The sequence below is a fragment of the Mustela nigripes genome, chromosome 18 (assembly GCF_022355385.1).
Source record: "Mustela nigripes isolate SB6536 chromosome 18, MUSNIG.SB6536, whole genome shotgun sequence".
Taxonomy (NCBI): Eukaryota; Metazoa; Chordata; class Mammalia; order Carnivora; family Mustelidae; genus Mustela; species Mustela nigripes.
In genome coordinates, this window is record NC_081574.1 from 26,609,742 (window position 1) to 26,636,650 (window position 26,909).

General features: G+C 41.6%; 1 protein-coding gene across 7 annotated transcripts in view; it reads left to right on the plus strand.

The window, feature by feature from the left end:
* The window catches only part of FAT1 (FAT atypical cadherin 1), a 126,236-nt gene that overhangs the window by 60,691 nt on the left and 38,636 nt on the right, over nucleotides 1-26,909 (plus strand). For 5 of the 7 annotated variants that reach the window (XR_009401112.1, XM_059384252.1, XM_059384256.1 and 2 more), the window contains exons 4-8: nucleotides 17,512-17,573; nucleotides 20,651-20,980; nucleotides 21,330-21,540; nucleotides 22,685-22,753; nucleotides 23,716-23,855. Coding sequence is in view for 6 of the 7 variants with exons in the window: in XM_059384252.1 (XP_059240235.1) it covers nucleotides 17,512-17,573; nucleotides 20,651-20,980; nucleotides 21,330-21,540; nucleotides 22,685-22,753; nucleotides 23,716-23,855 (812 nt within the window). In the remaining variant the exon portion in view is untranslated. The remainder of the gene's footprint in view (nucleotides 1-17,511; nucleotides 17,574-20,650; nucleotides 20,981-21,329; nucleotides 21,541-22,684; nucleotides 22,754-23,715; nucleotides 23,856-26,909) is intronic. The other 2 variants (XM_059384255.1, XM_059384257.1) reach the window with 1 other exon arrangement.

Consider the following 26,909-nt stretch of genomic DNA (forward strand, 5'->3'; position numbering starts at 1 on the left):
GAAAATCACTGGGCTGGAAATCCAGAGATCTGGGCGGCAGTGAGGCTCTCACCTCTGGGATCGTGGGGAAAACTGCTTCCAGGTCCTTCCGTCTTGTGATTAGTGATGAGTTTTTGCACGCCTGTTGAGGGACGTCTACACACAGTGCAGACCACTCAGAATCATTCATGGGAGAGAGGTCTCCGCCCCTTCCATTTGCACGGGCTACATTTGCCCTGTTTACTGTGCATAAGATAATCAAGGTTTTGGTAGGTTGATGCAGGATAAACACACTTGATGGAATAAAATGAATCTACCTGCTCTTTAGTGGTAAACATCAGTTTAGGACCCTGGTGATATATCAGAATGTGCAACAGACTCGAGAAAGCCTAAATTCATTGTTATTCAAGTCATTTGTTTTTCCATCGAGTCCTTCCTGAGCCTCTCTTCTGTATACAGCACCTTAAGAGATGCTTTGAAAGTTCATCTGCATGAGTGAAATGGCAAAGGGGAACCTGTGGGGTACGGGATAGCGTGGCGCCAAGCTCAGATGGACGCCTCCGGAGGAGGTGAGAAACAGAGTGATGGGGTAAGTGTAGTTAGGATGAGGCCCCCCGAACAGGTTACTGCGCTGGTTTTGAAGGTGGGGAAGTGGGTGGCTGGAGAAGAGGTACGGGGTGCTTGTCCTGGTGGGAGGCACTTTGATGGTGATAATGACTAGCAGCCACACGATGAAGTTAGAGCAGTGTGTGGGAGAGTGGCTGCGTGTGCTGGAAAACCTTTAAACCAGAACAACAGCTCAAAGACAATATGTATGGTGGGTTTTTTTGTGTTTTTTTTTTTTTTAATTTCTTTTAAGATTTTATTTATTTATTTGTTAGAATGAGAGATCACCAACAGGGGGAACCCTAGGCAGAGGGAGAAGCAGACACCCTGCCGAGCAGAGCCCAATGCAGGACTCAATCCCAGGACCCGGGGGTCATGACCTGAGACAAAAGCAGATGTTTAACCAACTGGGCCACCCAGGCATCCCAGTATTTATGCTATTTTTATAAATAATGACCTATTTTCAAGAATGTGGCTGTAATTCTTCGGAACTTTTGATAACATCTGAATCAGATGACCTCACCAACTCATTTTGGAGAGGAAGAGAATGTATCCGCAGTGCTTTTTTTCTCCTTTTGTCAGAGTAGGACAAATATTTTTTTGAAAAGCAAAACAAAACAAAAAAAAACCGTTCCTAGGACTGGATTTGATACTCTGAATTTTAGGTTCAAACAGCACGTTTGAATCAACATTTTTGAATTTTTTTTTTTTTAAGATTTTATTTATTTATTTGACAGAGAGAGATCACAAGCAGGCAGAGAGGCAGGCAGAGAGAGAGAGAGGGAAGCAGGCTCCCTGCTGAGCAGAGAGCCTGATGCGGGACTCGATCCCAGGACCCTGAGATCATGACCTGAGCCGAAGGCAGCGGCCTAACCAACTGAGCCACCCAGGCGTCCCATCTCGGATGGTTTTTACGTTAAGTAGGAGGGCAGAGCTTTTCTTTCCCAGGATGAATAAGCAGAAGAGACTTGCTCTGTTTTCCTTTGCTGACACACACACTTCTTTGACGCCATGAATTTATGTAACATGTTTTGTTTGAATATGTCCAATTTCAGGGTAAATTCACTCCCCCCCCGCACCCCAAATTGACCCCCACCTTTCCTCTGGCAACAGTCAGTTCTCTGTCTTCAAGAGACTTTGTTAAATTTGCTTCTTTTAACTTAAATCCTGCCATTGCTTGTGGGAGACAGACAAGAGCAGAGAATGTTAGATTGTCTGAGCCTCGGCAGCCCTAGCTCCTGCAGACCCCTCACGGCTTCTTGTGTCAAGGACAGTGAAGAAGGGGGTCCTGAACAAAAGGAACTAGTGTGCACCTCACAGGTTTCATGATTTACAAGTAGCCTCAGGAAACTGAAACCACCCGAGCAGAACAAAATGTCTTTATATTCATTGTTAACAATTTTACTTCTGAGGAGTGAAAGGCTACTTTCATAATCAGCACATAATTTTGAAGTGTTACTTTTGTGCATGGGTGTGCTTTAGAAAAGACCAAAGTTATAGTCTCTCATCTGTTTATTTGGTATTTTCAAGTTTTGGATACGAAGCAAGAAGTGCTCTTTTTTTAAAAAAGTTACACTGAAGTCTAACTGACACACATTTAAAGTCAGCCATTCGATAAGTTTTGGCATAGCAATACAACTATGAAACCATTCCCACACGCAAGCAGTGAATGCGTCTGACTCTTCCAGAAGATTCCCTGGCCTCCTTGTATCTTTCTATAACCCTCGCCCCAACCTTGCCCCCATCCCCATGCAACCGCTCATCTGCTTTGGGTCACTGTGTATGAGTGTGCATTTCCTAAAGCTTTAGGTAAATAGACTCCAGAGAATGTATACTCTTTTTTTCTTGGTAAAGTGTCTTGGATTTAGCATATCTGAGACTCATGCATGTGGGAGTGAGTACCAAAAGTACGTTTCTTTTTATTGCTGAATATCCTTTGCAGAGACACACTATAATTTACCCAGTCACCTGTTGATGGGCATTTGTGTTCTTGCACTTTATGGCTGCTGCAAATAGAGCTACTGGGAACATTTGAGAATAAGTCTTCCTGCGGATCTGTACCTCCATTTCTCGCCCCTTTCCCCTGGGCGTGGACAGTCGTCTAGAAACTGTCTTGAGGCTGTAAGCTGGAATGTTTGTAGGTCTTGCCTTGTTTGTTTCCCATCTCGGGGATGGCTTGCTGTCTTTGTTTGATACCTGGTGTTCCCATAAACCTTTACTTCATTTATTTTGTCTGTTTTGTTTGTATATTTCCTGGTGGAGGGTAAATCTGATCCCCTGGCTGGAAGTGGAAGTTCAACTATTGCTTTTTAATTGGGGGGGAGAAATGGCTTACTTAATTTAGAACTGCCATAAATATGTCTGTACCTTTAAATTAAATCTCAAGTAATAAGTAGTAGGAGTCTTCTTAGCCGTGTGTGTGTGTGTGTGTGTGTGTGTGTGTGTGTGTGTGTTTTAAGGAGTGAAAATTGAGTTTCTAGATTTATCTTAAGCAGAAACTTAGCAACATTTGGGGTATGTTTCTAGAGTTTGTAGAGATACAGATCACTGTACACTTCGGTCCACAAAATTGCATCACAGTATTGTATCTAATGCCCAGAATGGTGATTCTCAAATTCTGGCTGGTACCAGTCATTCTCTCTGTGTTCTGTTTACTAAGAATTGAAAGCAGATGTGTGTTTGAGTGTCCGTGCTTGCATGCATGCCTGTGTGTGTATAACCTACTTCCTAAATTACTGGTTAGAAATGGGTAATGCATTCAGAGTACAAAATTCAGAAGGTACCCAAAAAAACCCAGTGAAAATTTTTGTTCCTTTTAAATTCCGTAGACATTGTGTTTCCTTTATTAGTATGTTAACTATGTCATATTTTCTATGTCTTTGATGCTCTCGTGTCTAGGGCCCCCTCTGACCTGGGCAGAGACTCCCTCACGGGACTAGCCAGCTTTCGAGAAAGCAGACGATCCACTTTTCATATGCACAGTAGCCCATCCAGAGCCCTGCTTGGAATCACTTCTTCACAGAGCTGCGCTGCACCCGAGCCCTTTCTCTCCACCTGCCTTCATCTCCCAGGCTCAGGTTCCAGGCAGCCCTCTCTGCTCCAGAGCCCACTGAAATAATTGAAACCAGCCAGTTGACCTGCTGGTGCTGCTTTGTTTATTTGGTAGAACCCGCAACAGAATCTCTTGCCCATGCTTTCTCCTCCTTCCTTCTTCCTCCTGGCCCATGTGGTGGGTCCCTGGGTGCCCGCCCTGTGGTATGGTGTGGCCTGGTGTGTCCTCTCTCTGGGAATTGTAATAGATGACCTCTTCAGTGACCGTGCTCTCTTGACTTTCTGGCCTCATCATACTTGACTGATAAAATCTACATTTTGAAACATCTAGAGGAAACTAGTGTTTGCAGTTTCTTTCCCTTCTATACAAGCAAGAAGTCCTATTATTTTTTTCTCCTTTTTCTAAACAGGTACCAGCATAAGACACATAGTGATACCCATCTTGGGTTTTCTCTTATCTGTAGTAGGTGATGCTGCGCTTTAGGAAAGTGGTTTTATTTATGGATGGACTTTGCCACATTGTTATAGGAATATATGTGCATATCCACATCAATTTCAACACCCATTTTGCTGATCCAGTGGTTTTATGCTGTCTAGTAAATATGTTTTTTAGATCTTCTCATCTGCTGATGTGTGTCTTCCTGTTGGGAACAAATAAACTGAGAACAATTTTTATGGTTAAAAATAAATGCATCAGAAAAGTTTGTTAAGTAAAACTAGAGGCATTATTTTTTAATATATGCATGTGAGCTTGTGTAATTACTGTATGTCTACATGTGCATAATAGAAGGATTTAGGCTCTTTGATAGGTGTTGGATCTGTTTGGAATTTTAAATGGTTTAAAAAAAGAGTTTGAGGCTTTTGGCTATTTTCTTAGCGTTTCCTTTATCAATTCTGTAGAGCTAAAATCTCAGGTCTTTTGGAGGTTGATCTCATCTCATTATTGGATCTGGAGCACAAACCACAGTTTGAATCTTGTAAGTCCTGCTGCTTCTCTCCCTTTGGGCTGATTTCCATCAGGCTCTCTCATGCCTGTTGCCTTTTAGCTTTGAGCTTGAAAAAGACCGCCAAAGAGAAACCAGCAAACTGTGGCTTCCCTTCTTTTGCCCCCTTCTGTGCTGTTCTCTGATCTTTCCTGGACCCCTCTTCCACCCTGCCACCATCCCTTGACCTCACTTTTAGATCAAGCCGGGACAAAACTTTCGTTAGAAGTCAGAGGGGCCAGTGATGAGTGTAGCTCATTATGTGTTAGGTGCCTTGTGCTTTAGAGGTTATAGGGAGCCTCACATACTTCTTGAGAAGGAGCCCTGTGAGACGGCCAGAGAGTGCAAACAGTACCAGGAGTCGGCTGCCTTTCCCATGTGTGTTTTTCCCATTTTATACATCATCCCACGACTTCAGAGAGGTAAAGACACCTGGGGGTTGACACCAGAAAGGCACATCTCCCCTAACTGCTGCTTTTGGAAGCACAGTCCCTCCCATGTTCACTTGTTCACTTGCTGTGGCCTGGGGTTTGGGATGTAAATGTGCTTTGGAGCCAGTTTTTCTGTACCTTCTCTGTTCTTTGTATTGAGGAATTCCTGCATGACATAATGGTTGGTTTTGAGGCTGATCTTACTTCTGTGATATTTTTAGACTGAAAGGCATGAAGTTTCTAAATAACACTAGATGTTTAAACTTAGTTTCATTAACCATGTATTGCAGGGGATGTTAAACTTTTTCTGTAAAGGGCGAGGGAGTAAATATTTTAGGCTTTGTGGACCATCCAGTCTGTCACTGAGTGAAAGCAACCTTAGACAGAATGGAAATGAATGGGCACGGCTGGGTTCCAATAAAACTTTATTTATGGACATTGAAATTAGAGTTTCATGTATTTTTCATGTGTCTCAATATATTCTTCTTGTGGGTTCTTTTTCTTCCCCCAACCCTTTAAGAATGGTAGAAGCCATTCTTAGCTTGCAAGCCAAATAAAAACCAGTTGAGGTAGTTTTCTGGCTCCTGATAGGTTGATGTATTTACTAGTTGGACTAGTTAAGTTGTTGATTTGTTTCTCAGGGTAGACTATTTGATCAAGTAAAACTTGAGAATCTTTCCCATTGCTAAGCAGTGAATACTTACAAACAGAATCTGTGTTTTTCTTCTCTGTGTTATTAAAATTATTCTTCAAAGAATAGTAGTTAGGATATTTGTTATCACGGTCAAAGTCTCAGGTACGATTTAGCAAGTTGATGACAGATTATGAGATCTCCTCTGTGGGGGGAAAAAAAGCCTATTTCTCATTAGAAAATATTTCCAGGTTTTGAGATTTTCACACTTTTTTTTTTTTTTTTTTGATGCTGCCGTGTCCTGTTAGAAGTACTTCAGAGCTTGAAATTCCAGCTCTCACAATTGACTATTATGTTTACGTATCAAATCTTGACTACTTCCTCCGTTTTTGTTCCCTTTCCCTCATTCTGAGTTAAGATATTCATGGCCCCAAGTACCAGATGACGGCTTGTGCTTTGTAGAGGACAGCTTTATACAGGGCCCTGTTTTTCATTCATTTATATATATATAGGATGGACTATTTAATGTGGAATTATTTTAAATTCAGGATGAGACAGATTTATTTGATTACAGATAGATTTGGTGCTGTTTATATAAATTAGGTACATATATATGCCTGTGTATGTGTATAGTTGATGTGTAGTAATCCCTAACGTGCGGTAAAGACTTGAAATTCTGTGACTCCCAGGTTTGCAGGTAAGCTGGGTACTCATCTGTGTTCTAGTCCAGTAGCACACGGCCACTGTTTTGTTTTGTTTTTTTCTTCTTCTTCTCAAAGCCAATGGCATTTTATGTGGCTGGAACAAGAGGCCGAACAAAGTGCAATAGGAAGTAGCTACAGCTGCAAACAACTTCCAAGGGTTTCCGGTACCATTTGATAACCACAAAGGAAGGAAATAAAGGGCCAGTCACTTTACAGAAGCAGGAATTCATTTAAGGAGGGGGAAAAAGTTTACCTATGTGTAGTCTTTTGCCAAAGGAGCAGATATTTTAAAGAAGAATCTTTAGATTTTTTTCTTACCTGTTCCCCCAGTTTATTTTTTTATTTTATAGTGAAATGAAAAAAGAGACTGAAGTAAAGTTGTATTCACTGCCTTTTTTGCACACGTTGAAGTAGATACTCCTAAAATCTGTTCATCTTAAGTCCTTAGGATAAGTTTATTTTTTATTTTTTTAAAGAATTTATTTATTTATTTGACAGATCATAAGTAGGCAGAGAGGCAGGCTGGAGGTGGAGGAAGCAGGCTCCCCACTGAACAGAGAGCCCGATTCGGAGTTCGATCCCAGGACTCTGGGGATCATGACCTGAGCCGAAGGCAGAGGCTTAACCCACTGAGCCACCCAGGCGCCCCATTAAGATTAAGTTTTATTAAGGGGTATTCTGGTTTGTTTGTTTGTTTGTTTGTTTGATTTTTCTCCATGTGTTACAGACCTGTATTTTAAGATTTTCCATTTATGGGACTTTTTTTGTCAACATGATGTGAGCCTTATGAGATGGACTCTTTCCCTCTCTACCTCTGCTGTATCGGACATTCACAGGAACGTCGGGGCAATTCCCAGTGAATAGCATTGGGCTTTTGATCTTGTGTTTACCTTAGGTTTTAATACCATGAGGTTTCAATGAGAAACAGCCAGTAAAAGCATTAAAGCCAGCAGAGATTTGGAGACGTCTTGGAGACGTCAGGGTATAAATTCCCAGCCAGCCACTGCCTGTGTGTGACTTTAGATTGGTCGTTTGATTCATTTTATAAGGGTTTTCCCTGGGACTCTGAAAACTTGAGTTGAGTGAGCACCGAGGGCCTTTGCAGCCTTGACAGCCTATGAATAGAATGCCATTTCTGGCTCTGAGCCTAATCCTGCCGGCACCAGGACCGCAGTGATGAACAGTAGCCGCTCAGATGGCCACAGCTGCCGGAGGGGCTCTCGACAGGCTGCGGTTACACATGTTCTTCGAACACCACCTAAATAAAGACGGCGCGGTCCTTCAGAGTGCCTCTGAGCTCATAGTCTGACGCTCCAAGGGGATGGATGTTGAGTGATAAGTCTAGGAAAAATGGAAAGTTCTCTCTTGGCCTGGGAGGTGATCTGTATTTTTAAAATGGAGCTAGGGTAGTGATGCTCAGCTTCCTGGCCTGTCTTTCTAAGTCCTCTCTGCCTTGTCAGCACAAGTGCTTGTCTTCCTGTTTTGGGTGGGCATTCAGTCTTGGCTTAGGGCTTGAGGGCCAGGACCAACCCATATTCATTTCCTATATCCAGTCCTAGAACCACACATGGTACCTGTGATTCCTGCTTAAGAGTCACTTTACAGTTGACAAAGATTTAAAAAATGGGGGAATTCATATGATTTTCATTTCACCTGTTGGAAGGAGAGTCTTTAAAGTTTTGAAGAGAGAAATTCTGTCTTTGGTGTAGGTTCCCTCCCTCTGTCTACCGCATGGTAGTCCTCAGGGCTCAAGCTGGGATCTTTGTAAATTACAGTCATTAGCCTTGACCTGAGAACATTTTCTTTTTCTTTTTCTTTTTCTTTTTTTTAATTTAATTTATTAGACACAGCACAAGCAGGAGGGAGAGAGAGAAGCAGACTCCCCTGAGCACAGAGCCCAGTGCAGGACTCAATCCCAGGACTCTGGGATTAATATCTGAGCCAAAGATAGATGCTTAACTTACTGAGCCACCCAGGCACCCACATTTCCCTTTCCCTAAAGCTGGTCGGGAACAAATCTGTCAGATACAGTGTCCCACGGGAAGCCGTTTACTGAGAGACAGGCGTGTGCTACATGGCATTATACGGTTACTGTCTTCTGCTTCCCTGTCTCACTGTTTGCCTGGCTTTAATACTTCATTTTAAAAATGAAAGTAAGCACTAATTGTGTTTCCTCCCTGATGCTCCATACGTGTGATTAGTCCTTATAGTTCTTTAGTAGCTTAGTGAACTTAGAGCAGGCTGTAGTGCATCATGGACATTTAAAAAAGAAAAAAAAATCATTCAGGAGCCCAGAATTTAAAATACATACCCCATAAAGTTCTGAAATGCTTTTGTTTAACTTCTGACCTCTCATATCTTCTCTATTTATTTTGTAGAGTTAATGTTAATTTTTCCTGGTAGTAGGCATTTTACTGTTTTGGTTTTTTTTCTTAACCTATAATGGATGTCAGAGGAATGAGAGGTCATTATGGTTAAACTGGAAAAGATCATTATGGCAAATGTAGGAAAAGCACAGGTAAATTTTTTTCTGACAAAGAATATTTTACTGGGTAAATGGTTTTTGAAACATTTTTTTCTTATTATTCTCATGGTACCCTGAGGCTTGTGGTGCTTGTTTAATGAACTCTTAAAAGAGCAGCGAGGAAGATTAAAGGCGGCGAGGAGCGTGGAGTGCAGCAAGAAATTGTTTCGGTTTATTCACAATAAAAGGCTTTTTTCTGTCTTGGTTTTTAGTTGAAACAACTTTCTAATTAGGACTTTACATTTTATAGTCATTAAGGAAGTTATTAATAGGGTTACTGAAAAATATTTAGGCATTTTTGTATTTCACTGTTTTACTATGGAGGAAGAAAGAACACGAGAAATAATATATTAAAGATACAACTGATATACAATATTATATTGCATATTTTATATATTAATTAAAAAGAAGACTTAGCCCATGGGTGGCTCTCAAACAGAGTGGTTTAGGAGGTTCCTGCCAGAACTGAGAGCCTGCTTCCTGTTCCTTTTCAAACACTCTTTGGCTCTAGCAAGCTTAGTTTTTACAGTAAGTACATTTTAGAACATGTGACATATTTCATTAAATTTTAAAATTTAATGTTAAAAAACATGTTAGAGGGGCACGTTGGCACAGTGGCTTGAGCCTCCGACTCTCTATTTGGGCTCCGGTCATGATCTCATGAGTCACGGGATTGAGCCCGATGCATCCGGCTCCTCGCTGGGTGTGGAGGCCGCTTCAGATTCTCCCTGTCCCTCTACCCTCTGGCCTCTCCCCTCTCTGTATGAAAAGAAGTAGTATTGAAAAAAATGGTAAAAGATATACTACTATCATATTTCTAAGTCTTAATTTTTTATTATATATGTGGCTAGAGACTCCAGATTTAAAAAGAAAATCCTTTATTTAAGTCCTTCCAGCCTAAGATTAGTTTTCAATCAATAAACACTTTCGTCTTTTCACACTGATTTTTAAACTATTTTCATGTTTAAATTTCTTTAAACAATGTACTTGTTAAAAATAAAGGATTTCCAGTAAAGAACTGTATTAAGTAAAACATGAAAGTACCTTTTCTTCTCCTCTTCCTTTGGCTCTCTCGTTCCATTTCTCAGAGGTCACCCACTAGTAATTTGAGGTTTAGCCTTTTATGAAGGTGTGTACCCATATTACGTGTCATAGATACATATTTTACCCTTTTAGTTTTTGTAACATTTGTCTGACACTTGGCTTGAGCGATGTTGTTTTTATTGCCTACTCACTGGGGTATTATGGTTTTATTGTAATTGTCCTGACTGTTGCTGATTATTAAAGCACATTGAATGTCCTGGGAGCAATCCTTGCTAAGGGAGGGATTGAAAGTAGAAAGGTAGCAATCCCACTTCCAGATCGTAACAACTCCATGTGAGAAATTACCTTGTCCTCACTGAAGATGCCTAAGTCTTAAACTAAATACTTGTTTTACTACCAAATACGCCACAATAAAAGTTCTTAAACTTAGTAAAGAACAGAATATATATTAAAGTGTTTCAGCAAAATCAGTGGAGAAAACGGTTGAAAGTAATAGACCTAAATTGCATGACTATAGTCAAGGGCTCCTCACAATAGAATCGTGATTAGTAAAGCATTGTGGAAAGTATACGGAGTCTTGAGGACATCCACTCGACTGGCTGCTTAGAGGTAACCCTAGATAATGTAGGAAACTCCTGTGTGTTCACTGAATAATTTTGTGGTTGGGTCATTATACATATTAAATATGCAATTATGATCTACACATTCGAGAGTTATTTGTGTGAGCTAAGAGTTTGGGCTCTGGGGTCATATGGACTTAGGGTCACATCTTTGCTTTGCCCGCTTACTAGTCTTGTGACTTTACTCCCTCAAAAGCCTCAAATACCTTAAGATAGTCTGTTAGTAGCTCCCCTGTGGTGTTGCTGTGATTATTCACCTCTATAAAGTGCTTAGCCCAGAGTGGGATCCTCAAAAGCACACCATTGGCATTGCCTAAAAAGTGAGCTATGAGACCATAGTGTGGTTTGTTTGTTTTTTTCTTTTTAAGATTTTATTATTTGACAGGCAGAGATCACAAGTAGGCAGAGAGGCAGGCAGAGAGGGAGAGAGGAGGAAGCAGGCTCCCTGCTGAACAGAGAGGCCAATGTGGGGCTCGATTCCAGGACCCTGAGATCATGACCTGAGCTGAAAACAGAGGCTTTAACCCACTGAGCCACCCAAGAGCCCCGAGACCATAGTTTAATAGTTGTGTATACCTTTTAGGTCTGAGAGCTATTTCCTTAAATGAATTGCACACCTTTGAGGGACGTGGGCCTTGTCCTAGGCTTTTACATGTGTGTCTCGGAGTGCCATGTTGGAGGACAACGTTCTGAAAAAAATAGGTTGAATAACTTAAAATGGACTGAACAAGTGGGTGACTTTCAGTTCCTAAGCCTATGACAACGTCATCACTGTTCATGAACACACATGTCCTTGGTTAATTTTTAGTTCTTAGAAATCAGCAGAAACCAAAAATACAGGTTGGTAGAATATTGATTTTTTTTCCCCCCTCCCCAAAGTGTTTAATCACAGAGGCTCTTGATTTTTAGGTGTTTGAGTGAGGCTGTAAACTACCAGCCAGGACCAGGTTTCTTCGTCCCCACCTGAGCCCAGTGAGAAAGGAGACTGGGGGAAAGGGACGGAGTAGGGAAGGGAGCGTTGTGGAGCCAGCAGCAGGTCCGAATCTTGGACACGTTTGGTTTTCACTCTTTCAGACAGATATTTACAGAACGTAGATTTTGATAGCAAATATATTTGCCATTGAAAGACTGCTTCAGATTCTAACCACAGAAGAAGATTTTGAGGATGTAGGTGTCATTTTTAGGTTTTGACAGGGATCCTTTGAAAATTGGATCTTCCCTAAAAGAGCAGAAATGACTTGTGACTATTTAAATGATTTAAGTTAACTTAAAAATTCAGCCACATTTCCAGTGCTTAATGGCCACATAAGCTGGGGGGCTGTCATAGTGGACAGCACACATTGAAGCATTTATCACAGAAAGTTCTGCTGGACACGTGTTTTTCTACAATGTATGTTGCTATAGTTCCTGCACTATTATAAAATGAGCAAAAGGACGCAAAAGCCAAAACAGCGGCAGGGGTTAGAGGAAAACGATCCGAGTAATGGGAATGTGGATTAGCTGAGTAGACTTTCCTCCCCCTTGGTCTTTCCCCTTCCTCTGCTTATTCTCAAGTAGAGTAATTGGAAAATGGTTCAAAGTAAATTTCCTGCCAAGCAAGGGGAACTCAAGGCCATACTTCTTTGCCTCTGAAACCAAGACTCTTCCCTCCCACCACCCCATTTTGTTTCCCTAAAAACTCCTATTACTGATCACCAGTATTTGCTCTCTCATTGTGGTTGGACCTTAATCCTATTCAGAATTTTTTCCCCCTCCTTCTCTGGCTGTTGTCTAGTTATATCCGCAGCCCTGACGTTTCAGACCCTTTTTTAATAGACCCAGATAGATCTTTCAGTCCCTCCCCACATTTCTCTCATTCTTACTGTAGACTTCAGACTCTGATGCCCCGGGAGTATTGAACTTCCAACTCCCCACCTTGTTGAAAGACCTTGAGTAAGCAATTTCATCTCTGAGCCTGTAAAAGTGTTAGAATTTACTTTTTATGATACAGGTACCACCATTTATATACATCAGGATTAAATGAGGTAATGGACTTAAATCTCCAGCACAATACCTTGGCATGTAGTAAGTCAGGTAACAATTGGAGATGAGGTCATTGGATGCATGATTTGGCTCTTGCTGTGTAGCAAACTGTCCCAGAAATTTAGTGGCTTGAAAACAAGCACATTGAGTGGAGGATTCTGCTGGGCGGTTCTGGTTTCTCCAGGCTTGATGGATCTTTCATGCAATGGTGGTCCCCTGGCTGGCTGGCGCTGGGGCTGGCGGGTCCTGGGTGGCCTCACTTGCATGTTGGGCAATGCGCTGGTCGTCTGCCAGAACAGTAGATGGCTAGACGATAGGTGTCTCATCATCCTGCCAAGTTCAAGCTTTCTTGGAATACAGAGCTCTCCCCCTGTGTTCTGTATGAACCCTCCACTCTAGTCTAACTTCCATATTGTTTCCTGAATGTGGCCTTTGCATTCACCCTTGTTTCTTGGAAACAAGACTCTGTCTTAAGCATGTCTGCATTCTTAGAGCAGTGCGCAGAACACTTGACAGGATACCGAAACACAGCTCCACCATTGCGTACTGTCTCGCGCAGTCCTCACCTGCTGATCCTCTGATGCTCGCTTTTCTGTGCTACCTGCTTTGCCACGTCCATTTGATCTCTTTGGGAAGTTTGGAGGTAGTTTTTGGTATTGATGTAAAGGAATGTCAAAGAGTAAAGTTTTATAGTGAAACAGTTAATCTAACATTCTTTTCTTACAAGGATTCTCCTCTAAATTCTAATACGGCCTTGGAAAGCTATGAAGAGGTTTTTTTGTGTGTTGTTGTTTTTTTTAAGATTTTATTTATTTATTTGACAGACAGAGATCACAAGTAGGCAGAGAGGCAGGAAGAGAGAGAGGAGGAAGCAGGCTCCCCACTGAGCAGAGAGCCCGATGTGGGGCCTGATTCCAGGACCCTGAGATCATGACCTGAGCTGAAGGCAGAGGCTTTAACCCACTGAGCCACCCAGGTGCCCCTATGAAGAGTTTTTTTTTTTTTTAATGATCCTCAAACACAGGAAATGTTGGTTTCTTAGTTTTACCTACATATGTGGGGTAAATTGGTAGCTGCTACTGGGTGAGAATGTAATGTAGTTGCTACCTCAGTTCGCCTTTATTTATAATAGTATTGGTCTGCATAGTGAGGTGTTTTTCTATGCCAAGGAGAGAAACTTTCTTTCATTTCCATTTTTAATTTAATAGTGCTGTGCAGAAAAGATAAGGCACAGAATTACAAAAGGCAAGCACCTACATAAACTTCTTCTTGCTTTTGTCCACTCTGTTTTACTTTCTCACTTGCTTTTTTGACCTACTAAATGAATAATGATGAACTCTTGCTGGTGTGTGTGTGTGTGTGTGTGTGTGTGTGTGGTGTTAAACTATATGTAAGTCACAGTTCAGAGTTTGTGGAGACTTGAAATAGCAAAGTGCAGGAAATTATGCAGCATAGGGTGATGGGGAGGAAAAGAAATCCCACACACTGTCATCTGAGCCTCAGGAAAACTGAGCTCTAATCCCGGCTCTGATAATGACTTGCTGGTGGCCTTGAGACAGTTTCACTTCTCTTTGACTCAGGCAGCTGAGCTCGATAATCTTGAAGATTTCTCTCTAGCTCTGAGGTATCCTGCTGTTTCTATAATCGTGCTGTTTCTGTTAAATATATGTCCTCCTGGGATTTTGTAATAAACATTACAGATGAGCACAACTGTTTAAAATGAAAGAAATGGATATACTTATTAGGCTATTTAATACATACAGGGTTAATAATACGTCCTGGGTATGTAGGAAAAGTACACTTTGGGTCCATCTTTTGACACAGGTGTTTGTCAAGTAGGCCAGGCAGAAGGATTGGCAGGACTGAGAGGTACCGGATTCCGGGGGCAGTGAGCGTGAGGAGATGCATAAGGAGTTCCCCCGCCGAGTCGGTATGGTCAGACCACGGTGGATTTGGGTAGCCCCGGGTTTTCTCCACTGCTCTAAAGTAAAGGGTACCTCCTGGGACTATCTGCAATTTTCCTCACCTTGTCCTGCTTCGTTAGGAAACTGTTTTCTGGTCAGGGTTCATCTTGTATGCAAATTCCACAAGAAGCATGAATTTTCCCCTTCTCTTAGGGGGCGCAGCACCTCTTGCCACCATCCCACTCCCCAAGCGCAGCCCCCCCACCGCACCCCAGGTGGGTGGTATTAGGAAAAGAAAGCACTGAGGCACTTTTGGTAGGATTTCTTTCGGTAGGAGTGCTGTGAATCTAGAAAGAAAGGTCATCTTGTCAGTCTGAAATGTCTTGTTTTCATGAGCAATTTTATATGGAACTTAACTTCCAGTTGCCACACAAGGCCGGTGGCTCCCGTACCGGTTAGCTCGGGTCTAGATCTTCATCTTCCCTCCTGTTTTGTGCTCACTCAGAACATCGCTGCATGTGAGGACAGTCTCCTCTTCGTAAAATAAACCCTTCCCTGGTCTCCTTCCTTCCTGCCTCCCTGACTCCTGTTGCAGCTTCTCTCTTCAGCGTCTCAGTGTACCTGGAGAAGGGACTTCCTCAAATCCTCTGCCTCGGGCGTGTGGGACACATGGTTTTCTTTGAGCCAAATGCTTCCTCATCTTCTTCATGGCTTCTGAACATGGCCGGCCCCTGGAAGATTGGCCCTCCGTTCTCTTTTTCTCTTCCCACCCTCTTGTGGTGTAACCTGAATCTGTCCGCCTCCGGCTGCTCACCTGCACTCGGGACCTGTGTCTCTCCGTGTCCGCCACTGTCGCACGGCCCGCCTGGCACACCGTCTCCAGATGCATGATATGTGGTCTTCTGCTGGCACGCGTATAAGCCTTTAATGTGTGTCATTATTTCCAGGTGTAGTTTAGGCATCTGTGTCACTCAGATACCTATTTTTAATGCCGCTGTTTTATGGGTTTAAGGAATTCTTGTGTTCACACATTTACGTATTTTTTTAGGCCAACGGAAGTAGAGCAGGATAACCAAGATGGACAAGGAGGAGTCTCTTGTCCTCTTGAAGACCGTGAGATGAGTGCCTGTAGTCCTGGGGGGTGTGTTATGGTGGAGCAAACCTCAGAGCCCTGAACTCCGCAGCAGGACGCCAGGCTGTACCTGTCAGGGCAGGCATCAGAAGTGGTGTCCAAGCTAAGAGGCGAAGGACTGGCTAGCAGTGACCAGGCTAAGAAAATGTGTAGAAGGAACATTAGAATTCATTGTACTCGAATGAAATTAATGTTCCATTTGCTTTAACAAAGGAGAATTAATTTGAAACGTGGAGAGCGCAAGTAACCTAGGTTTGCTTTTTGTCTTTGTTGAGTTAGTAGCAGGGAGGCAGGCACATCCGTTGTGAGCTGTCTGGTGTGCTGTAAGGAAACTGGACAGTAGCGAATGTTATTTGCTAATGGAGTTATTTATTTGCTATGGAAGCTTATTTGCTAAAAGATATTCGTGCAAGGAATGATTATGTTCTATGGAAGCAGGACACTCTTCTGCTGTGACCATGCTAAGGTGTTGCCCTTGCAGTATCACCACTGATAACAACTTTCTGAAGGGCACACTAGGGCAGTTAGATGGGACTAATCACAGTGATTTCCTGTCCTTCTTGAACTATGTAAAATTACAATCAGAAACTGTAGACTTTTGATAGGAAAAAAGAGGGATTAATTTTAAAAGGTTTTTACTAATGAAAATCAAACCCCTGCCACATTAAGCAGCGTTTTCACACCATTAAGCATTGTAAAGCATTTCCTGGAACCCCTTTTAATCTAGAAGTATGGTTTGGGAACCCCCCCCCCCCCGATTCTGGTCTACAATATAGTCTTTTGTTCTTACTAACAAGAGCGCATTGCTTCGTTGAATTGTGGGGAAGATAATGTTGATTGAGATCCTTCCTAACTATTTGAGGAAAAAAAAAAAAAAACTTCAAATTACGTGAAATTTACAAATCTTACAAATTTTAGAGAAGCATTTCGAATAGCCTTTAATTGGTAGTTGTGTGAAATTAGGTTAATAGGGGAAAATCAATTATAGCAATAAAGTCTGTTCTTAAGTATAAATTATTTGAAGTATTTCCTTGTGGTGGGTGGGGGCACACAAAAAGCTGGGCAGGAGAAGGGTCCTTGCAGTTGTCTTGCTATGTAAGGTTTCACCTGAGCTTCAGATCGACATCAGAGTCATTCAGCACAGGCTGCAGCAGATATTTTAGCAGTTGGGAATTTTGTGTTTGGTGAAGTACAGAATATATTTAATCAGTTTTAATGGTCTTCCACGATCCAATGTGTGTTGACAGTTCAGCCAACTTTGATTAAAGTTCTAGAGAGAGATTGAAACTATAGATTTTCTAGTTTGATAAAAAGATCAAAAAAACAAAGAATATAGGGTTTCTTTGAGGATCACTTATGTTTTTTCTTTCACTGGAAATTGATACTTGAACAGTATTTCCTGGAAAAGTACTTTTATAACCGTTCTTCACTTCTGAGGGTAAATGATTTAAAGATAATAAATCGTAGTCAACATTAGATTTTCCAGTGGTCCTATTTAATACAGTTATGGAAGATTTTTCTGTTAGTTCTTAATCATCACTGCAGCAGTTAGAGGAGTTTGAAATCCTGGGTAACTTCATCTTAGTTTTTAAAAATCTCTACTGACAAAATGTTTATTCAAACCACTGAACAAACAAAAAAGTGTAACTGATTTCAATTTTGCCATTTTCTTCATCCTCTGTCATTTATCCACTGTTGAAGAATCATTAAAATGAGAAAGTATATTGTTTGTAAATAAAATAATTGAACCTGGATTAATCATTTTTTTCCCTTGGGAATCCAAAGATTTGCTCAGACTTTTATACTCAGTGTGGTTTCAATGACAGTATTTTGTAATTGGTTTTATCCGTAAGGATTAATGAACTGTTTTCATTTGATAGGTCTTATCACAACGACATCAAGGAAACTAGACCGAGAGCAGCAAGATGAACATATATTAGAAGTAAGCATTTCTTTATTTTAATTATTTAAGAGATTTGGAAATATGGGAAAGCATTCTTGTTCACATTAATATTCATACGTATTATGATTTTGTTGTATTAGCTTCTGGTCATTACTAAAAGAAAGGGGGAAAGGAAACATTTTTTAGTGTAGTTCATGTCTCCTTAAATCCGTCTCTCCCCAAAACAAGATCACTGTGTAAGTTCTTTTCTAATTTTTGTGCATACATACAGAGCAAACAAACTGGAAACAATAGTATTTACATTGCCTTTTCATTTACATAAGACATACTTTTTCTGTATGCCTTCTACATCTTTTTCCTTAGTATTCTGTTTCCAGGATATTTATATGATATTAATTGATCTCATTCAACTGTGGTTTGTTTCTGGTTTTTGTGTTGTTCTCAAATAATTGCATTGTTTTTGCATTTTAAACTGAACTGGAGAAAGTTTTGTGATTTTTAAACATTTCTGAAATAAAAGATTAAAGACTGATGTGTGCTTTTCTAAAATGATCTCTTCTGACAGGCTTCTTGTTTTCATGGGTAATTTGAAATGTCTAGTCCCTGAAAGAAACGCGGCTTGTCCTACACTGGCGTGCTGGTGAATGGTAGGCACCTTGCAGGAGCAGGGATAGGAGGAGGAAGGTAGAGGGTCATGTGGAGGTGAGGCCATAGGCGATTGCTGGGTGCCAGGGTCTCCAGGTCAGGAAGAGGCTGAGAAGGGGCAGTTGGGAGAGTTTCTCTTGGAGAGGAAAACTGAGCAGAGCGGACACGTAACCTCTGTTGACTTTCTACCACACGTAGAAAGGTTTCTACCACACGTAGAGGTTTCGTATGGTAACCACTACCACATGTTAAAGCCAATGTTGGTCATTGGAGCCGGGGAAGACTGAGTGCTTGTTGACCTGTGAGATACCCACACGAGTCCTCCATTCTTCCAGTGCGCGTGCTTGGGAAAGGCCTGAACGGTGGTTGATTGTTTTTATTAATACTCATGTCTCCCATTTTATATTATCGCTATTCATAATGCTGCCTGCTTAATTTCATTTTATCCTTGCCCAAATTTCTTTGTCAGGAAAATACTTTTTATAGCTCTGTAGTGTGTGTGTGTGCTTGTGAATATCCTGTCTAGAAAATGTGGTTTCACAGCCACCATTACAGTTAGTAATTATTATTGTTATTTTTTTAAGATTTTAAAAATTTATTTTGAGAGCAAGAGCGGCAGAGACAGAGCATGTGAACAGTGGGAGGGGTGGAGGGAGAGAGAATCTTCAAGCAGACTCCCTGCTGAGCCCCGAGCCCCACATGGAGCTCAATCCCAGGACCCCCAGATCGTGACCGGAGCTGAAATCAGGAGTGGGATGCCTAACTGACTGCGCTCCCAGATCTCCCTATAGTTTGTAAATCTCTTCATGTGTTACATCTGAGTGTTAGTCTTAGGTCGTACAGTTCCCTTAAATTCATTTTCCTTCTGTTAGATCAGAGTTCAGAATTTTGATTCAGTCCCTACAGTGTTTGAGAATGAGACTGTGGTTCCCTAAGAAAGGAAGCAGGTGGCCTGCTTTCCAGGGTGGCAGGTCCCAGGCATTCACATCTTGCTGCGGCCACACCCTGGTTAGAACTACAGTGGACACCTGTCCGCCATGTGCCTCCCTCCAAAGCCACCTTTTTATAGTAAAGTCCAAGGCTGGGTGGGAACAAGTACAAGATACGTAGGACTTTGTAGATAATATGAAGATGTTGATGGGAAATAAGCCTTTGTAATGGTTTGTGACCTACATACCTTGTATGTTTTCTGTAATCCTTTTTGGTGGTGGATTTGAGGGCCAACACTGGCATTGATTTGACGGTCTTAAAGAAGAGGGTTTTTTTTCCCTATCCCATGTTAAAAAACTGTGTTACTGGCTTTTGATTATTAAACCCAGCCTTAACATTTTGGTATGATTACCACAAACATAGTGCCCACTTATATTTCTCTTTGATTTTTTTCTTGTCCCTAAAGACCATATGAGAACTGATCAAAAGGGAGTGTTTTGAGAGATTAAAATTAATAGTAAGTGTATATTTTGTTTTATTTTTAGAGTGTGGGATTGTAAATCATGTACTTTAAGCAACTCCTTAAATATTCTTGGCAAGTACCATTAGGATATATTCACGCTTCTATAAACAACAGGATTTATATTCACCAAGCTTTTTAAAAACCTAACAAAACAGTTCCACAGAAAACTTCAGTATACTTTAATATTTTTAGTATTTCAACCATTATTTTTGGAGGATGTGGTGAGAGAAAAATAGCTATTCCTGAGGCCATTGCTTTTAATGTCCACAGCAAAGTAAAGGGGACATTTGGTTCGGGGGGAAAAGACTCCGATTTCTGTTCCTCAGCTGAGTACATGAATAATTCGAGAATGACCATTACTTCACATTTTTCTTACTGAAGATCTTACTTAATAAGTGGGTCTGAATGGAAATTTTTATATCTGCTGTCCTAAACGTGGAGGACTTCTGAACGAGAAAAGAGTCAGAACAAAATGATGACAGCTAGTATTAAAAGGCATGCTCCTTCACATATATTTTAAATTGAAGATTTAGCTTGCTTTATTGTTGAGGCCTAAAAATGAAGGTTTTTAATGCAATATGTGGAGATTTGATTTTTAAGTGCATAGAGTGTATGTTATTTGTCACCGGACTCATATTTAAAAGCAAAATCTTCATGTATCTTTTCTTGGCATAAAAATAAGTTGTTTTTAAAAAAAAAAAAAATAAGCTGTTTTTGATAGCTTCCCATTTTGGCAACATTCATGTTATAGGTGCGGTAGTGCAGAGAGAGGTGGTGTGGGGAGGGAAGAGCCTCTTACTGGGCCCTTGTCGCTCCCCCGTCCCTGTTTGGAACAGGACACATCATCATCTTGCCTCCTCATGGGCTCTTGTCAAAGGAGAGAACATGGTGTGCATCATAGTGTGTGTGAACTCTGCAGGTCTGTGCAAATGTGGCTTATCATTAATTAGGAAGAGAGTCACTTTTTATATAGTTATATTTTAAAAACATTTGTTGATCTGTTACTTTTCAAAAATAGGTTACTGTGACTGACAACGGTATTCCCCCCAAATCCACCATTGCAAGAGTGATTGTGAAAATCCTTGATGAAAATGATAACAAACCTCAGTTCCTGCAGAAGTTCTACAAAATCAGGCTCCCAGAGCGGGAAAGACCAGAACGAGAAAGAAATGCCAAGCGGGAGCCCATCTATCGTGTTATAGCGACAGACAAAGATGAAGGTCCCAATGCGGAAATCTCTTACAGCATTGAAGATGGAAATGAACATGGCAAATTTTTTATTGAGCCCAAAACCGGAGTGGTTTCATCCAAGAAGTTTTCTGGAGCTGGAGAATATGATATTCTTTCAGTAAGTTAGGATCTCATCTTTGAATTTCTCACATACTTTCGTTCATCTGGTCTTAATGTCACTTCTCTGAAAACTTTCTCTCTCTTCAAGAAGGGGCCTCAGTGTGTGTGTCCAGTCGGGAAATCTTGCTTCGGGTTTCCATTATCAGCCATCACTCCAGTTACTATGTATGTTGAGTGTGGCATGAAGAGGTCACTCTTTTTGATCAAGGCTTATACATGGGGAATATGCAAATACAGAAACGAAGTGTTTGAAATTGGCTCAGTTTGAGACCAAACCAGTCTGTGCTTCGGTTGTGGGATGTAACTTCTAATTTGCTCCCTCCATCCCCTCTGCTTATATTTTATAGATTAAGGCAGTTGATAATGGTCGCCCCCAAAAGTCATCAACCACTCGGCTCCATATTGAATGGATCTCCAAACCCAAGCCATCAGTGGAGCCAATTTCATTTGAAGAACCATTTTTTTCCTTCACTGTCATGGAAAGCGATCCAGTGGCTCACATGATTGGCGTGATCTCTGTGGAGCCTCCTGGCACGCCTCTTTGGTTTGACATCATTGGTGAGTCTTCCTCAGAGTTTTATTGTCCCTGCATAGGTTACACTGAGGAGAACCTATCTTTGGTTTTCTGATTTTTGTATATATCTCTGGATTTAAAATTATTAAGTGAGACTTAGAAGTGGAGAATTTGTCTTAAATTGCAGTATTTTGATCACAAAAGGTTTTACAACACCTAGCCGTGTACTGAACTTGTTTAAAATTGCTGCCATGCATGTACCATACCCTTAATGTTAAAATAAGGTTTTCAGAAGTGCATGAAGGAGTTAGAAACCTGAATGTTGTGGTCCAAAAGCACAACTTTTTAATTTTCCTTCTTGTTACATAACATATGGCACATTGCTATTTTTAGCGAATATGGTTTGAATGCTTAAAATAACTGTGACTGTCACGTGTCAGTATTTTATAGGGAATAATGTTACAAATTTAATTGTATAACTTAAAAATGAGAATGCCATCTGTGGCCTTCTGTGTTTTATTTACCACATTTTGGGAATGTGGGAAGCAGGGTTCAGGAGGTTCATTGACCTAAAATAAAGGTTATATGCCTATTTGAGTTTTTTGTTTTTCATTTAATTGAGTTTAGACAGAGAACGTGTTCCCTTACTCTCTTGTACATAGGAAAGAAATTCACCTTAAACTTTGACATCTTTGTTTTTTCAATGGTATTTCCTCATGTGCTATTAATCATCAGGATCTTTAAAAGCATAAGTATGGGTTGTGACTCCTCTCCAGTTGGTCCCGCGGATCCCTGCTTCCCTCTTTCAGCCCATAGCCACCCTCCCACGAAATGTCGTGTCAGCATGTGAGGCGGCTGCGACGTGGGCGGCGCGGGCTTCACCGCTTCATTTCCCCCAGCACGCGGTTCGGCTGCGTCCCCAGCTCCGGGCGTTGTATGAAATCGTTGAGGTCATCCACACCTCCGAAACCCTCACTTTAAGTTTTAAAGAAGAAACATGATTTTCACAGTGAACTACAATCAGAGTCGTTTGTTGGCTCCCTGTTAACTCCTGTCACACTTCCAGATGAGCCAGGCCCTGACTGGGCTGTGTGTGACGCTGACCACCGTTGGAACTGGTCTGATTGACGCTCTTCCTTGTTCTGTGCTTGCCTTCCATGCTTGCTTGCTTCTTTGTGGCTGTGCCAGGAGACACACTCGCTAGAGAAGTGTTTTCCATCTTTCAGATGACTTGTGACCCGAACTGTACAGCAGAAGGTATCTGCTGAGATCCCATAATTTGCCTTAGATTATGGGATCTAAAAGAAAAGCATCGGTTTTTAAAACCTTTTTTATTTCTAGTGACTGTTTTCCATTGCCCCTTGTTTTCATGGCGCGCCCATGGTCACCCATTCCAGTTGCACACATCATGCTGACTTCTAAGACATCCCAAAATCATCCTTAGTTTTAGATTTCACTGAAGTTTTTTGGTTTGTTTTAATGTGCGTGTCATTTTACTTTTCGGTAAGATTTAGTAGTAGAGCCTCATCATGACATTAAGACTATATTTTCATTCCATATCACTTCATTGATAAGAGTATCTCCGGTTCAGTGGATGTGGGAAGAGTTCTACCTAGAACGTAACTGGGAATGCATTTGATGTCAGCAGCACAGAAACTTGATTCATTAAGCTTTGTGTTTGGCAACAATGAGGAAAATGTCTTTTTAAGTGTATAAGAGGCAGAACTAATTGATGTTAACTGCTATGATTTTTCTCAGAGTTAACATTTGTTTTTAATAGTTTACTTTTTAGGGCAGTGTGCTTCAGGCATCACGAATCTTTTTTGAGTAATTAAGCATTTGAATGGCTGACTCTGTTCAGTAAAGGATGTTTGATATATAGCTACTGGGATATATAAATTAAAGACCTATCCAGAACCCCCGAAAAAGCGAATGGAAAGTAACTCATTGGCAATATTAGCAGTGTTTTTCCGCCTTCAGAGTTGCTTTCTTGCTTTCCTCTCAGTAGCTTCCCTTGACAGTTCGGGCTCAAGTTTGCGTTAGTAGGCTCTGTCTTTCTAATTGGCCCTTTTCTTGTCTTCCAAAATGAAAGCTCCTTGGGATCACCTTGAGCAGTATATCAGAAGTGGGGTTTTTTTCCCCTCTGTCATGAAGAATTAGAAAGCCACAAAAGAAGTGAGAGGTTTTCATACTTTTCTGTATGTCCTAACTTAAACTAGGTGGCAACTACGACAGCCACTTTGATGTGGACAAGGGCACTGGGACCATCATTGTTGCCAAACCTCTTGATGCGGAACAGAAATCAAGCTATAACCTCACAGTTGAAGCTACAGACGGAACCACCGCTATCCTCACGCAGGTAAGTGAATCACTGATGATGCGTTCGTCAGAGGTGGGCTGCTAATGACCTTCTGATTTTAGGGTGCGCAGGCCACGTGATTCTGTTCTCTAAGACTCCCAAGCACAGCTACTGTATTGATAGGGCTTACATAGAGGCACACCAAGGATTTGTATTTAGGGAAAGAAAATGTAGGTTTGGACTGTAATTAACCAGTTTTGGAAATTCTGAAAGAAGACTTAGAAACAACTACCCACTTTTGATTATCAAGATCTTTCAATTTTATACTGACTTTGAACAGCATTAGTATAAATTGTATCGCTCTTGAGGATGAATGTGTCCAAGTCCTTTTCGTTAAAGCTCATTAAAGTGATTAATCATGTTCTAAATCACTTTTTAAATTCTTTCCCCTTTTGGCTATTTTAACGAGGGTTGTATAAAATGGTTGATAGAATTGTTCTTGTAATCACTTTAACATCTTTACTTGTTCCTACATGGTGATTTAAGAGATGGCCAGATTACTGGGATTTCAAATTTAAAGATTTTTTATTTTATTTATTTGACAGAGAGACTTCACAAGTAGGCAGAGAGGCAGGCAGAGAGAGAGAGGAGGAAGCAGGCTCCCTGCTGAGCAGAGAGCCCGATGCGGGACTTGATCCCAGGACCCTGAGATCATGACCTGAGCCGAAGGCAGCGGCTTAACCCACTGAGCCACCCAGGCGCCCGGGATTTCAAATTTTAAATGTTAAAATCCTATACCTTAAATTCTCTTTGATTCTTAGTGTGGGCTCTGTGAGAATTTGTTGAACATTTGTTGTGGAAGGTATTGTTCAAGAAACTGAATACTGGGAAACAGTCCTAACCTCGTTGAGCTCACCTTAGGATGGTGGACGCTAAGATTTACATGTATATCTGCTGTGTCCTAAAAGACAAAGGAAGAAATTAAATATTAGGAGAGAAAATGCTTCCAAATTCCAGTTTTTTATCTTTAGATGATACTAATTTAAATCTCAAATGAGAGAGATCGTCTGCTACATCATTTAGTTGCGCTGAAGAATAAAAGTCTGTGATGTATTTTTAATTAATAAATGAGTAGATGATTCAGAGCCAGTTATGAAAAAGACCTTCTTTCTCCACGTGGTTGTGATTTTTAGTGTATTTAAAATTGACATATGTACCATGCTTTGGGGTCATTTTGAGATTGTTATGTAAAAGTTTTAGTACAGTATTAAAATTTCATTTCTGTCAGTAACCGTTCTCATTATAGAAATTAAACTTTAGAGCATGAAAATGAGAATAAAAACATGGAGTTGTAATAAACTTAACAGGATGAATTTTGAAAGATTTAAAGAGTATAACTGTACGTGGACCAGTTCAAATAATCTACTAAGCGGAAATCCAGCAAAAGGAACTTAAGAAGCAGTAGCAGTGGCCGTCCGTGCCAGCCATTCTCATTAATGAAGACGATCTATTTACCTGTAGCATTTATTGCTTGTGACATAAATGAATGAGTAGCAGTATGCCCCTTCCCAAATAATTGCAGTTTTTAGCAAGTACCATTAAAAACTTCATATGAAATGTGAAGTCGATTGACTAAAATTTCCTGTAAAACCCAGGAAATAAATTGCAGTCTTCCCAGGGACACAAATATCTTAAGTTGTAGTGCTGCCTTTATACCTAAAAACTTCTTTTGAGTTATTTTCAGGGAGTCTTGATAATATCTTCATGATTTGCTGGCAGGAAAGGGGAGTCCGAGTCTCAAAGATATGGTCCCAGAGCCCAGACTCCCCTGTGAAGGTACAGGACCAAGGGGACAGGCAGTAATTAGGTTTCAGTTTCCACATGGGCCCAGGACAGGGCGATCCGAACAGGGATGAGAACGGAGCAGCAAACGCACGTGGAGGGCGACACGGAGATGGATTGCTGAGGAACGGGAGGACAGGGTAGATTTGGGCTTGTAGGTAAAACTCGGGAAGCACCAGGGCAGACGTCGCTGCATGCAGGTCGGAGGTTTGGGGAGCAGTGTCGCGTGAGCCACGGTGCATCAGCAGCAGAGGGGGAGGTGGGGGGTCCCAGTGCTCTGCTGAAACAGCACTGCTCCTTGCGTTCCTGTCCTGCTGTTTGCTGCTTGGGATCTGACCAGTATCAACTCAAGTTGCTTCACCTCACTCCTATCTCAAGATCACTTAACCAAATCCAGTTATGGCTTTTTTTTTCTTCTTTGAAACAGCTTTGCTTTTATGTTTCCTTCTGTTTCTCTTGAGCATCAGCATTATGCACAGGTCGATTGGTTTGAATATTGGCTCTGCCTCTTACCCTGTCCCTGGGCAAGTGGCTGTAACCCTCTTGGCTTCCATTTGTCACCGGGAAAGGGACATAGTGATTTTGTCCTCACAAGGCCCTCTGAGGGGTAGGTGAGGTCGCAGCCGCGCTAGTGTGCACTTGCTGCTGGACACCTCAGTCCCCTGCCTGTCTCCATCCTCTGTCCCTGCGGTTCACCTGGCTGTGTCCACTACCGCAGGGGTCTGCCCAGTTGGGAAGAGGCGGTAAAGGTGAATTTCCTCTGATCAGCTGGTTAGGGCCTACGCGAGCTGTAGCTCTCCAGCCTCTGCCTGCGAGTCCAGGCTCTGCGCACTGGATGCCACCTTCTCCCTGCTCTTACCATCCCTTAGTTCCAAGTCCTTCTCTCTAGTGTTGAGGAGATAGGGTGTTTGATGCCACTTCTTGCCTTCCTGTCTCTGACCAAGGTACCCCCCCCCCCAAACCCCATCCTAGTAAGTATTGATTACCAACCTAAGACCTATGCAAGCAAAGCCTTACCTTCTCCTTAAAAGCTTTCAGAATGTCCCTCGCCATCTCGGGACTCCTAAAGGCTTTCTTGATAACTCGCTTGGTAATATGTGCAGCCTGATCTCGGAGTGCGTACGACCTCACCGGCCGAGCCTGAGAGCTTCCCGAGCGCTGGGGGTGCGTGCTGCGTGGATAAGGGCTCTGTGAGTGTGCTTCCTTTGAATCGCTGTATCAGAATTGGTGGTTTTTACCTTCCTTGTTCCTACCGAGTTGTGACTAATTGAC